We start from the raw sequence: 14,756 nt of genomic DNA on the forward strand, positions 1-14,756 counted from the left end.
TTAGCCACCAATTTTTTGCCCCACTGTATTGCTGGAAACAAAGCAACAGAGCACCAGAGATTTGTGGACTTCTGGGCTTGAAGAGATGCTCCATCGTTTTCAGGTTGTCCCAACAGATTGTGCTTGCAAGGAGGACACATCTTTTGAACCCGAAGACATCACAGAACTCTAGCAAGCCAGTCCTGTGATAAATGTTCTCTAGGGTGAGAGCAAATTCTGTGTACAGTGTTACCATGAACAGAACAATTCCAAGCTTCTCCCATCCCAATTATAACTTTGAAATAAAGGGTGAGTTTGCAAACATGCACAAGGGAGGGGATCACCCATCTGAAGTCTTTCAAGCTACACAAAACCCATTACAGTGACAAGTATTAGCCAATAATTCTGACAATTAATTTACTTACTGATAATTTTATTTAAAAAAAAAAAAAAAAAAAAACTTTACACAAACATCAATATGCAAATTAAAGCTGATAAATTCATATACATGTTTTTTGAAACTACTAATTACATTTTTGCAATAGCAGCAGTACCACCACTCAGCGGAAGTAGTTTGGACAATCGTGTGCTACAAGAGCCCAGGCCTTGTCAAATGCCTCCACCACTCCTGCCTCTAAGGGTCCTTCCTCTGTGGCTTTAAGGTTCTCCTGCAGCTGTTCCATGGTAGACATGCCAAGGATGACAGCATCTCCGTGTTCTGACTGCAAGAAAAAGACAACAGCAGGCAGGTCTGTTAAAAATCCCAAGAAAACCAAAACTTGTGTAAATGTGAAACATAAAAAGCTTTCCCTCTAATGAAAATGTTAAATCTAGGAGTGTCATTTGTACAAAGCTGGAATTTGTCAGCCTACATCAGGGGTCCTCAATCACAGCCCTGGAGGGCCGCCGTGACTGCAGGTTTTTGTTCTAACCTGGTTGCTTAATTAGAAAGCAATTCTTGCCAAAAATTTAATTTCATGGCTTTTTATTGCTTTAACTCTGCTATGTCAGGTCATTCTCATATCCTAGATTTTCTTCCCCTTTCTAAGGATATCATCCAAATAATTTGAAGGCTAAAATGGACGAGTAATTCTCAGTCCTTCACTTTTTTCTCTTCACTTTCTTTCCATGTATTTAATTAAACCCAATAGTGCATGATAAATACACACAGGTGTAAATGGTAACAAGTTAAATGGAGAAATGCTGGTCTCTTGTCATTTGCATGTTATTACTAATTAGGAGCAATTAAAAACCAAGAATACAGCTGTTTAATACTAAAATATGTAATAAGGGTTCAAAATCTTAACGAGTGAGACAAAGTGAAGCAGAAGTGTTACTTGAGCAATAAGTGCTTCTTATTAAGCACTTAGGTTGGCACACAAACCTGCGGCCCTCCAGGACTGTGATCGAGGACCCCTGGCCTACATCAATGTTTCACATGTATTTTTATTAATCATTCAGTATTATGGAGGGGGGGTGGTGGTAACAAGCATGCAATCCACCAACCTACCAGAGTAACCTATTGTTGCCAGCTTTTTCACTGTCAACCTCAAATCTCCCTGCTGGCATCACCACACTGATGGAGAAACCGATGTTCACAGCTGCTAGGACGCCTTCTACAGGACATGAAAAAGAAAACCTGTATTTCTGCACTAGATGTTCACTTGCAGTCTTACCTAACCATGCTGAACATACTAAAGCGTGATGGCAGTGTATTTTGAAGGTCTGCTTCTCAGATTTCAGATTGCTCTTTGGAAAAAGACAACACTACAAACAATTGAATAAAGAATATTATATATATATATATATATATATATATATATATATATATATATATATATATATATATATATATATATATAGCATGCATGTTATTGACAAGAGAATCTGGGTTTAAAAATCTCATATATACATACATACACACACACACACACACACACACATTGTTCATCTTCCAGCTTGGAAGGCAGCAAATGTATGAAAAAGTGGGAAAATATGAGGGACAAATACATTCACCTATGGAAGAAAATGTGTAGCAAGAGGATCGGTGATCCTGGAGGGCAAAAACTGCCTGAATTTTATTGGATCATTTGCTTTTCTTGCATGTTACAAACATTGTCAACTAAATGTTCAGGCACGTGCCTATGATGCAGTGCGACACAGAACTTTAAAATGCTTTTACTATGCACACAGCTGTAGTGTAGACTTGCTGCTCAAGTATGAATCAGGCTTTATGCTTGCCCAAGTTTCCCGCTTCCAACACATCACCTTCAAGGGCTGACTGTTCATTTGCTGCCTAATACAATGGCTCCTGTGAAGGGGTGGGATATACTGTAACGAGAGATAGTCAATGATATTCCCGTTACCCATCAGTGGTTTCAATGTTGTGACTTACTGTATGTGTGTATATTAGGGCTGTCAAACAACGATCACACATTTAATAAAGGTAGTTCAGGAGTGTCTAGTAGTGCCCAGTGAATGTGACTGTGAATGCTTGTGCCTTTCATACAAGTCCTTTACGTGTGACAACTGTGTAATTTAAGGTAATGAGAAAGAACTATCAGTCCTCACTGAATGATATCTCTCAGCCCTGTTATCTTCAATTACTTTTAGAGGTCTGCTGTCTGATATGCATATTGCAAATAAATAAACAAATAGTTAATACTTTAGATTTTGTTTCAATCATGGCCAGATATCAAGTTGTACATTCATGGATTGTAGCCTGCTGAAGATTTTGCATACCAATGATGATTTTGTATAATAGATTTATAAAAATCAAAGCAAATGCCCAACTACAGCAGACTATTGCCACATACAATAAATGATTAAATATCACACAATATCTCTGGGCAAGGGGTTTTCAACTTTTTCTCTTGGTGGAGCACCACCATGAATCGAACTATTCTGAAGTATCCCCATTTTCTTACAGTCCTAAAATTATTACGTACTGAACTTAAAAATAATATTGCTTATCTCTCACAAGCATTTAGAGACAGAGTGTGTGGTTACATAGCATTTGTGTAGAAGAAAAACAAGACCTATTTTTAATGATTTTTTTCTAAATAAGAGTAGCCAGAATTAATAAGGAATAAAAATATGCCCAAAATTTCCATATTTTTAATTTACAAAAATTATACACTCTTTTGAATTCATATCAAAAGAAGAAGAAAAATAACACAAGTAACAGAACTTCAGTTCCAAAAAAGTCAATGGCTAAGGCTGAATGTCTTTGTTTTATTGGGTCATTATGTCAATGTTACATTATAGTTTTGAGAACTTTTAGTACAGTTCTGCTTTTAAGTTCAGCACATTACTGTATTTATTTTAAAGAATGGATGAAGGTTGCCAAATACTGTTAACTCTGCCTGAAACCGTAGCTTTCTGCCTTTGATTAATATTAGTATGCAATGTTAAATGTGTATTATTAATTGTCACAATTAATTAAATTCATTGAATATTCTTCTGTCTTGGTCTACCAGTTTCTAAAACGGTTTTAAAACTGACGGTACATCAGGCAAGTTCACCAAAATTAAAAATCATGTAATGCTGGAGGACCAGACCTGAGACAGGGACAGACTGCTTGTGCGAGTGGGGGGCTGAGAAAGAAAGCACTCATCTAGGAAGCGCCCTTTCACAAAAATCCATCATTGTTGGTGTGGTGGAAGATTTTGATGTGGACACTCAAAGAGAATGGCGGTGTAAAGACTGAAGTGAAGTCACAAGTACCATGAGACAGCACCATGGAATTGAGCAACAGATAAGTATGAAGACTTCAGTTCATCCTCTGTGCAACCAACAGCCCTTTGAAGTTCCAGTTTTTTCTTATTTTTTTGGTTCCACACCTACCATTGTATTCCAACTGCTGCTCTCATTTGTAATTTTATGATTACCTTTTTGTAACACCTAAAGAATATTTTCAGTTGCCAATAACTACATATAAAAGACCTATGTTTAAAATTCTGTAGTTTTTTTTTTTTTTTTTTTTTTTTTTTTTTAAATGTCAGCCTTGCCGGGTCCATGGCATCCAGTTTGAAAACCATTTGCTTGTACACAATGGGGTGCTGATTAATTCAATTAAGAAAAAAAAATGCAAAAATTATTTGCATTCATTAACAGCATTAAAATTAATATTCATTAATTTTGAAAGCCCTAATATACACAGTATATATATATTTGATGCATTTCTTTTACTTTAACAATTTATATATTATGAACTGGGCGCATTACTGGAATCCCACTTAATATAAATTGTAAATCCATATTACTAACCGAGAATGGTAAATCGGAAGGCATGGATGCAGGTACACAGCGATCACATAGTGCACAGGCGCCGAAAGCGCGCGTCTCATAAACTGCAAGCGCGAAAACAAAGAAGTCACGGCCCAAAAACGAAAGAGCTCAACTAACGTGAATGAGAAATGAAGCAACAACGCGCCCATCGCTAACGACTAACGACACAGCCACATAAAAAAGTGGATTCTGCGCTGCACCCCAGAGTCAAACGGAAGAGGCTACGGAGGCCCCACAGGTACACAAAGATAGTACGGAAGGCGCGTGAAAGTACGAAAGGCGCATGCGCCTACAACGCGCTTCTGAACTAAACGGCCACACTACACATCGTGGTCCACGCGCTTCTAACACACCTACGGAGGCCCCACAGGTCCACAAAGATAGTACGGAAGGCACGTGAAAGTAACCGAGAATGGTAAACCACGAGCCCACCTGGATAGAATCAATGAACGCAGGCACCTACAATGAACTCTCTGTATTAAACGTACGGCATCCTCACACGTCCAAACCATATAGCATATGTAAATCACATTACAGTGATGCATCTTTAACAGTACAACCACAGAAAACGCTCAGTATTAACAGTATAACAGTAAGTGCAATTATCCATATTACTAACGGTGAACAACGGATAACTAATGGAGTCACGGTCACGGCTCCAAAACGATCCAGCTCGACTAACAGAGCTACAAACACGAGCCCGCATGGATAAAGAAAATAAACGTAGGCACTTACAACGCGCGTCTGAAACCGCGGAAGCAAAACTGTCTCGGCTCCAAAACCAAACAGCTCGACTAACGGAGCTACAAAAACGCGCCAGCATGGACAAATACAATGAACATAGGCGCCTACAACGCGCATCTGAAACTGCAGAAGCAAAGCAGGCATGGGTTCAAAACGAAAGACCACAACTGACGGAGATACAAAAACGAGCCCACCTGCTCCGAGTAATAATTTCTCTTTGTGCTAATGTGATGTTTACTTTCTTTTTTTTTTTGGCACTTTAGTTTTTTTCTGCTTTCATATTCTGCATCTCACTGTGCATGTGTTTTGTGCATGCGTTTTTTTTTGGAGTCTTTTGAATTCCAGTTTTCATTATCTCTAACCTGACAAAGTCATTAAACACATGTCTTGGTGACCTCATTTAAAATAGTCAGCATATTGGGACTCCAAATATTCCAAATATTGTTTTTACATAAGTTCTGAAATAAAAGTGAAACTAATGAAATAGCAACAATTCAAAGAAAAAAAAAAAAATCTTAAAATTTTGTATCCGGAAAACCAAACATGGGGGTTGGCGAGCGAAGCCCCCTAGTTCCTTGTAATACAGAAGTAATCACCTTTGTATAAAGAAGCAACTTTGATAAGGGTGTCTTCCTTTGTATACCTCCAATCATGGCATTTTACTGTTAAATTGCACTTCTCTTTTCAGATGGGTATACTCTATCCTTCTGTAAAGTTTCAGCATGTAGTACTTCTATGAATTATGATACGTACACACCAAGAAACCTAACCAGAAATAAAACTGCTAAATTATTTCCCCAGGAATGAGGAGTTTATATTGCATACTAAAATGAGCGCACACATATTTAGCACAGTTAGGTTTGGACTTGAGTGTGAACTTGGGCCTTGCATCCCTTATACTGCATGAAATGTAAGCACTCAAATCAACTTAAAAGACCTTTAATTTAAGCTCTTCTAGCTTTTACCTTTGTCTGCAAACTTACAACTGACTCACTTTGGTCCAGTTGGTCATACATGAAAGAGAATGAATTTCAATCATATTAATGAGCGGAAGGGGAGAACAGCATTTGTGTTTCCACTCTACTTGTTGTGTATCGAGTGGTTTTCCATTTATCCTGCTGCTTTTAGTGTTAAGTATTAAAAAAATAATCAGAAAAAAAAAAAAAAAAAAAATCAGACTTTAGTCATAAAAACAGACATGCTTTTCATTGTAAATTGGACTTTAAGACTAGGCTTTAAATACAAAAGGAGAGCAGGCTCCTTAAATAGTGGAATAATGAAATACAAGAAAATTATGTGTTTTCTTTGATCATACAAAGCTAGGAAAACCAGACCCTTGGACAAGAAGAACAGATAACTGGGTAAATGAAAACTACACTTCAAGGAGCCCATGCATGTATTGTGTGTGTTAGTTACTGCTGGAGACAACGCATTACGTTACGAACATGACAGAGTAACTAAACTGGACAGCATGCAGGAATTCCTGAACATAAGTCCACAACTGGTAGAAATGAGCAGACCACCTTGTATCTATCTACTGAGGCTGGGTTAGGCTACAGAGAAGCCCTTTTTCTTCCCCATTCATAAAAATACTACAGGATTTATTAATGGCTCACAGCAGGTTAGCTGCACTTTCTAGAAGTGGTCTGTCTAGATCTTTAAAAACTATTTTGTATACCGGTGAACACAGTTCTGTTTGAATTGCAACTGAACATCGTGTTAGTCTTCCATTTCACTTTTGCTGAAGTGGCACCAAGCCCTCAAATTTACCCCTCTATTCCCTGGAACAAATCAGTTTGGTATAAAAGCAAACATTTTCCCACCATTAATTTTAAACAAGAGAAGACTTTGCCCACAATTCTTCTCTACACATTCTGGGATTAAGGCCATGTCCCATTACACAACTTTTCCAATGATTACCAGTCATAAATTTCATTAACATAATCTTAGCAAGTAAGAGGAAGTCAGCTGTACATTCCTGTGAAGCCGATCATCAAATACAACATACTCAATTATCGAGCCCAACTAGTCTGCAACTGGCTAGGATAAAATCAAACAGTTTTGATTTTCACTTTGGTTGTGGGGGGCTTTGTGCACACGAGAGTTGACAACTGATGACCACCCATTCTGAAGAACATTGCATATAAAATGTAAGAAATAAGGAACGCATGTATTTTGGACCTTGTAAACAGAAGGAAGGCTCATCAGTCTGATTTTATGTACCATGACAAAATGAAAAAAAATAAAAACTGCCACACTTGTACATCGTTGGTACAGTGCAGGCTAAGTCAGGCAGCACATTATGGACTTTATAGAAAAAAGGATGAACATTCAGTTCTTTAGAAAGTCACCATGCAGTCAAGTAATTTGACATGCCCAGCAATTTCTATTTCTATAAGTTGGCACACTCAGGTAATGAGATCAGCAATGGCATGTCATCAATTGTGACATACCCTCGAATTAGAAAGTGTCATCTGCTTTAGACGATAAACAGAATTATCACATCAATCGTCTGTCTCTTTAAACATTTCTGATTGAGAAGGTCTTAGCTGGAGGTAAGGAATCGCCACATTTAATTAAGTAAGCCATAATTGAAAATTATGGCATTTGCAGAACACTAATTTGGCCACAGAGTGTCCCACCGTTAACAGGCATGCACTGTAACAATGTACAAAAGTACCACATTTAAATATAGAAAAGCACAGATGGCTATGAAGGAACCTATTTGCCTTATATAATATATATATATATATATATATATATATATATATAAATAAATACTTTGGTTTGAAGCAAATAAGCCTGGTGAGCCAAAAGATTTGACGAAGCTAGAAAATGGATATCCCAAAAGATTAACAAACAAGGCACTTGCATAGCAAGGTGCATGCTGTATGTGCAAATAGCCATGCAAGTTTAGTCAAAAGTGCTAGCATAAGACCTAAAAGCTCATCTCATCAATTATTAATTGACACAATTGGATTTGGGGAAAAAAAAAAACACAAACTATAAGCAGGGCAGTGAGAGATGGGTACAAGGTACCTCAACTGTTACACATTATTTATGTGAATAAATGTTTTGAGAGTTTGTAATGCAAACCTAACACATGTGGAGACTGGACAGCCCATCGCTGTCACTGAACAATTAAAGAAGGATTTTATCTCACAAGCCACGACTCTGCTCACACCTCCAGATTAACAGCAGCAAGTTTGTGTCTTTGACAAGAGATGTAACAAGTGTGGAATTACACAATAACCTCTACATCTCTCGGCTCCTCTTTATAAAATGCAACAGTGCCCAAAGTAAACAGGGCATTTATGATGTGTTTAGTTACATGGTTCTAGTCATCTGCAAAATAATGTCAATTGGCAGGGTAAGCAATCAGTTTTCCACTGCGGAGGGTAAAGTTAATCTGTACAGGCCTAGCCCATTCAGGCAGATTTCTGGTAGAGTCTGGCCAGGAGGGTCTCTTGTAAATACTATGTAATGATCTGGGTAATATAAAAATCAAGCTTTCCGAGAATATACAGTATATTACCGCTAAATTGATCCTTTTAGGAGTCTCTGTGTTCACTCACCCGCAACTGAGAGTGGTGATACATCCATCTCAGTGAGGCACAAGTCATGCTGGTCTGGTCAGGGCCATACGCAGCTTCCAGAGCATTCTTTACCAGGTCTAATGCTTGAAAGTGATGTGGTTTCCAGTACCTGATGAAGAAAACATCATCAAATTTGTTTGTTGAAAACTTGCATTACTTTTTGTTTTTCACAAAAAACTTAAATGACAGCCACTAGCAGGTTAGGAAATATTTTAGGGAAGGTAGAGAGTTAATGTATGGCATAAACAGGAAGATCCTAACCCATTTAAACACCAAGTCACAGAGGTGCCATTGAAAGTAACCTTGCTTACCTGGAACGGTACACTGATGCCCAGTCATTTCCAAAAAAGCGTCCCATAGGCTGTAACTCATCCTTGTCCTCAAACTTGTATTTACCAGTGAGCAACCCACCTGAAGGAAATGGAAATATTTAGCTCTTTTATAATGATAACACTCTTCAGGATTAAATTAAAAATTACAAAGACAGTCTTCCAGTTTTAACTCCATTGGCAATATATGAGCAAGAGCCTGACTGCATGAGGAACATCAATACCAAAGACGTCTGTCTACCTCCTTACCTGCAAGAGGGTTATAGGCATAAAACCTCATCTTGAAATATCGCAGACATGGTAGCAATTCAGTCTCAACCTGACGAGTGGTTGCATTATACATCCCCTAATAGTGAGTAGAGAAGTGGGGGTGGGGTGTTAGGGGAGAGAAAGGCATCTCAAAAGATTATACTTAAGAAGAACAAACAAACAAACAAACTTGATCTACAAGAAGCTTATCACTGGTTTGGTTTACTCAATTAGACACTCACCTGGTACACAGTGGGCAGAACCCAGCCATTATGCCTACAAATGCTGCAAATCTCTGCCACTTCCCAGGCTGCGTAGTTTGACAAACCTAGCTCCTTAAATTTTCCCTGTGGAAAGGCACACATTTCCCCATTAGTTGGGATCTAGTTGTCTTTGTGCCACCCCTTCCAGTGTAGTTGCCCACCTCTTTGTAAAGTTCCTGGCAGGCATGCAGTGTGTCCTCAATTGGATTTTCATGGTCTGGAGCGTGAAGATAAAATACATTTGCTTGTGGTCGTTGCAGGCTTTTAAGCGAGGACTCCAACTGTGCCCGAACGCTTGCTGGCTTTAAGGTCTTCCCATTCCAAGGGTTTGCCTTTGTGTCAATTTTCACTACAGAGAAAAAAATAAATAAATGAGAATGTGAGATACCGGGAACATGCCTGATGTTAAGAGAACTGTTAAGTACATTGCTAGTGTGACCAAACTCAGATACAAAAGGGCCACAGTGGCTGCAGGTTTTCATTTCAGCCAATTTCTTAATTAGCAGCCAACCACTGCTACTAGCGAAACAGACCACAGATCCTTTAATTTAATTGACTTGCTTCTTAAAAGTACAGCAGCCCTCATTGTTAAAAGCAGTCCAACAACAATATGAAAAGTGACCCAACCAATGACCAAGCAACTTCATCCTATTTGAATGTGTCTATCATACAGTATCTGTTTCAATAAAATATTTGAAAATAAAAAAGTGAAGGTCTAGAAAACATCAGTCTGGTCTGGTCTTTAGAACATGTTGATGATACTCTTCAAAAAAAGAAAATGAACAGTTTTAGAAATGTTTGGTGTGGCAGAATGAGCACACCAAGGAGCCATAGAATTAAACATTGGGTTTCATTAGCAGCAAGAATGGCTTTAAATTATGAAACTGGTTGGAACAAAAATAGCTGCATTACGAGAAGACAAGTTTGAGACCTCTAAGTTAGCTAGTCATCTGTTAAAGTGGTAAGCGTCCTTCGTGGAATACTCCAAGTAAGTCTTGATTTAAGCCAGAACTATTTCAACCACTTTCGTTTCTGCGAGACCGTGAGTCTCATGGAGACACGGGTAATGAGCCTCCCAGTGCCGTGGATATGGTGGTAACAGAAGCCAGTGTAAGCTTTGGGGACATGCATTCACAGGTTTTGCTAGGAGAGGGTTATCAGAAAAGGAAAAGAAAAAAAAACGAAGAGTTTTATTAAACGAGAGGTAGTTGTGCATATTGTGCTTGTTCAGTTTTGTTTTTTTTTTTCCCATTGTGTTTGCTGGGAATTCATCTGATAATGTTTTGCCATTCTGTCACAAACCTGAATGCTAAATGGTCTAAAAACATTCAGAATTAATAATTTTCATACTTAATTACACCATTCATCCACATTGCTCTTTTAGACAACAAAAGGCAAAAGCAAAAGATATACTGTAGTTTAAAAATAATAATAATTAAAAAGGTGTGTTCCATAAAGTGTAAAAGTTCCAATTTCTAAGTTAGAAAATACTAAGCGGCACAGAGATGTTCGGAGTACTGTAATGCAGTGTATAATAAAAAATACCACACTTCTATAAAGTTACGGAAAGAGTACACACCATGGGTGATCTTAAAAGGTGTACCATGTAGAACATTTACAGAATAAAAACACCACTGCAGTGACAATATGTGTTTAAATTGTGTAATAAACTGTAACCCATTAAACAGATTCAACTGCTCAACTCAATACTCATTTGCATTCCGTCTCCACTATCTTATAATAGTCCATAATCTTTTTTCACTAGCAAGATATAAAAAAAAAAAAAAGTACAAAAATGTTTTGTAATCGAGGATCTTACAGTAAAACATTAATTATAAAAATTAGCCAGTTTGCTATAGCACTCATACTAATAATTTCTATACAGATGTTTGTAGATGTATTCAATAAATAAAAAGCCAAGCTTGCATTCAACAACCTGGTAGGTTCATCCCTGGCATAAAAAAATTGCTCTACCTCAAATAGTTATACCCTTGGCATTTCTTGATGACTACAGATTTGCAAAAAAACAACTTTATATGCCACAAGTTGAAGCCACACATTATGAAGTGAACTTGCCACCACAAATGCCTAACCATTATGCAAAAGATTTGCATCGACTGTATTTCTGTAAAGTGCTGGCGATGCAGAGTCACAGAGTATCCTTTGAACTGAAGCAGTTTGCAGGCCATCATTCAAAATGGGAGGACATTTTTTGTTGTTAAGTTGGTCTATGTAAAATACATCTATTCTAAGTTGTATCATTAACACTAGATAATGTTCCTTGTGCATTTGATATTTGGAAAGACTTTGTGCAAATAATGGCACCACCAAGCTTATAGAATTTATGAAAAACACTAATTCTACAGAATCAATACCACAGATGTCATTTTAAACGACACAGACATGTACAGCCAGTTGTATTGTGCAATCAGCCAGTGTGAGGAGTACAAACTCCTCAGCAAGAGTCACATTCAAATGACCCCCAGTATACAAACTCTCCATTTCATAAGCCTACCTCATGGAATACACACATACTTTAAAGCTCATTGTCTACTGGTTAAGGGGAAATGATAAATGAACTGAAATATTAAGAGTGCTGAACTTTATAAAAGCAGCTCAATTTAAATTATGGTAAAATAAGTTCCATTAGCAGCAGTAATTGGTTACCAATTAAAAAAATAATAAAGTGGTTGGGATGAAAATCTGCAGCCTCCAGTGTCCAAATTAGAACCACTGTTCCCAGGGGATTTCTCAGTTAATGCACGAGGCCACCCAGTAGCTACAGGTTTTCATTCCAACCGACTTCTTTTATTTGAACTCCTTCATTAGTTGAGCACACTGTTATTTACAAGTTTCCATATTGCAAATTGGTTATGCTAAAGCTTTACTGCATCAAGCGATCCTTTATATGTGTGTTGATCCGAGTCATATAAAGGCCATGGTGAATAAGTTAATATTCATGTTATTAAAATCATTTGCTAGCAGCTACAGAAGTGGGTAACACAGATGTCCTTTACAGTGTATTGTTGTTTACTCCACTCATCATTATCAGGATTCAGATACAATAAATAAAGTAAACTCACAATAAAAATTTAAATTACAAAACAGGCTTAAGGTTTTAACATTTAAATCTTGCACTATTGTATTTTGTTGAATCAAAGTAAAAAAGGAACGAGATCTGCAAATGAAACGGAGATCAGTTAGATGTGAAATGTCTCACCGATAGTGCAACTGCTTGGAACAAAAACCTGCTACTACAGCTGAAGCCCCGGGACTGAACTTGAAAATCCCCGCTAGTCCACACTATGCTGCTGCTGCTCTCTCAGATCAGACTCCCAATTGTCTTCAATCAACTCTATTATGTTAACTTCTTCACAGCTAAAAAGAATGTCACAAACGAACAGCCGGCCTCCCACCAATCCCAACACTGAACATTCTAAACACGGTATCGGAAAACTTGCATGATTCGCTCCTACCTGTGGCTTCCAGGCCCATGGACCCCAATATGGCCTCGGATTGACCATCGTTATACATAAACGCCGTATCTATCGTATCGTACCCGCGCTCCAAGAAAGCGCGGAGCATAATGTTGCTCGTACTCGCGTCTGCGCGTCCACCAAAAGCCATGGTGCCGAGTACCGTCCTAGGTACGGTAGACCGCATCGCTCCTGAAGATGACATGGCACGGAAAACGAAAAAATGCGACGGTAATAAAACTCGAGAAGAGCGCCTAATGACGCACTGCATGTCTCTCTCAGGTAGGAACAGTCCAAAGGCCACATGGAGAAGGACCAGTTAGGGAGCGTGTGTAAAGTGCTTAAATCTGTTTGAAGTGCGAAGGCGGGCTGAGGGAGGTGTTTTAACATTTTTATTTTGCGAACCCGTCTGCTGGTTATTTTCAACTGCTGTCACCCAGCTGTTTTTTTTTTTGAGATTCTGTAAAACTGTTAGCGAACCTTATGAATATTTACAATGAATGACATACCCGATGTGCACAAAGAATATCATAAACGTGTAACAATGTTCTCTTTCACGTGACATTCATAACTTACTTAAAATGGATTATGGAGATGTATTTCAATAAATTATATACGATCTTAATCTTCAGAGTCACGACTTTAGCGTAGCGTACACGATCGTTGTTCCAATCTAGTGTTGTTAGGGGCGGGGCAGGTAGCTCATGCTAGTCTATCCATTCATACAAGACTAATTTAGAGTAGCCAATCGTGCAAGAATATTTAAATTAAATAGGTGAAATGTTGCGGCATAAATATGAATACAGTATGTTTAAATATTGGAGGCTGTTAAGTGAAAATGTATATAAGACAGCGATCAGAAATTTGGCCTTGATGAGTTGCAGTTGTCTACGCTGTGGTGTGCTGAGCTGGTAGCATCACTTAGACGTCCACTGAATCAACAAGCAAATTTAAAAGGGCAGGCTAAGTAGTGGGACACACTCTGGACTGACTGGGGATAGTGTCAAAAGAGAAAATTGTGAACAATGCCGAATATCCTCTGTCCAACAAACTAAAACTAAGGACATTCAGCCAACGAATTTTTCAGCAGAAGTGTCTCAAGAAACGCGCCTTTGGCTCCTTTATACCAATAGCAATACAACAAAATAATGCCTCATTGTGACAGGGACAGCCAAGTCAGAGGTTTTCTATTCTTTTTTTTTTTTTAAATGTTCTTACTTTTTAGGCATTATTGTGTGTGTTCAGACCATAGTTTTTGTGTAAATATATATATATATATATATATATATATATATATATATATATATATATATATTGTGGTGGATTGCCGGCTTCTTACTCCGGCCCTCACCCCCAGGCCGCCAGGAGGAGCTCTCCGGACAGCGTGGACGTGCCCCGAGTTCCAGCAGGGCCTTATGGACTATGTAGTTTCTACACACAGTCCTGCTGGATACCTTGGGGGCCACCAGGCGTCGCTGTAGGGGGGCTCGTGGGCTCTTATGTGCCCTATAACCCGGGGGTACGTCATCATCACGTGACAGGAAGAAACGACATGCTCCTGGGTTGAAGAACAGGACTGTTTACCCTGACCCGGAAGGAATAAGGAACTGTGGACTGTTGGACAGGAACACCTCCGGGTCAGGGTGTATAAAAGGACTGTGGGAAAGCCCAGACACTGAGCTGAGCTGGAGGCAAGGAGGATTTGTGATTATTGTAGTGATTGTGTATTTATGAATAGTGTGGAGTGGAGGGTGCTTTGTGCACGTAAGTACCAAATAAAGAAGTATTGTACTTTTACATCGTGTTTGGAGTGGTACCTGAGGGTCCGAG

At 38.5% G+C, this 14,756-nt stretch overlaps 1 protein-coding gene across 1 annotated transcript; it reads right to left on the minus strand.

Moving 5' to 3' along the window:
• Positions 1-395: 395 nt before the first annotated feature.
• Positions 396-13,241, minus strand: akr7a3 (aldo-keto reductase family 7, member A3 (aflatoxin aldehyde reductase)). Its single transcript, XM_028807432.2, has 7 exons — positions 12,927-13,241; positions 9,612-9,799; positions 9,430-9,534; positions 9,188-9,284; positions 8,921-9,020; positions 8,589-8,718; positions 396-701 (listed from the first exon to the last, which is right to left on the minus strand). Exons 1-7 carry the CDS (start codon positions 13,195-13,197, stop codon positions 540-542), a joined length of 1,053 nt encoding a protein of 350 aa, XP_028663265.1. The 5' UTR covers positions 13,198-13,241; the 3' UTR covers positions 396-539.
• Positions 13,242-14,756: the final 1,515 nt, after the last annotated feature.

This window comes from Erpetoichthys calabaricus, chromosome 8 (assembly GCF_900747795.2).
Source record: "Erpetoichthys calabaricus chromosome 8, fErpCal1.3, whole genome shotgun sequence".
In the NCBI taxonomy this organism is placed as follows: Eukaryota; Metazoa; Chordata; class Cladistia; order Polypteriformes; family Polypteridae; genus Erpetoichthys; species Erpetoichthys calabaricus.

What these genes read in the sequence shown, in the direction of transcription:
- akr7a3 (XM_028807432.2), bottom strand. Translation starts at nt 13,197, where the DNA reads ATGCAGTGCGTCATTAGGCGCTCTTCTCGAGTTTTATTACCGTCGCAT. An exon ending in TTCTGCCCACTGTGTACCAG is followed by an intron (nt 9,285 to 9,429) that starts GTGAGTGTCTAA and finishes ACTCACTATTAG; the next exon opens with GGGATGTATAATGCAACCAC. An exon ending in TGCCTATAACCCTCTTGCAG is followed by an intron (nt 9,021 to 9,187) that starts GTAAGGAGGTAG and finishes CATTTCCTTCAG; the next exon opens with GTGGGTTGCTCACTGGTAAA.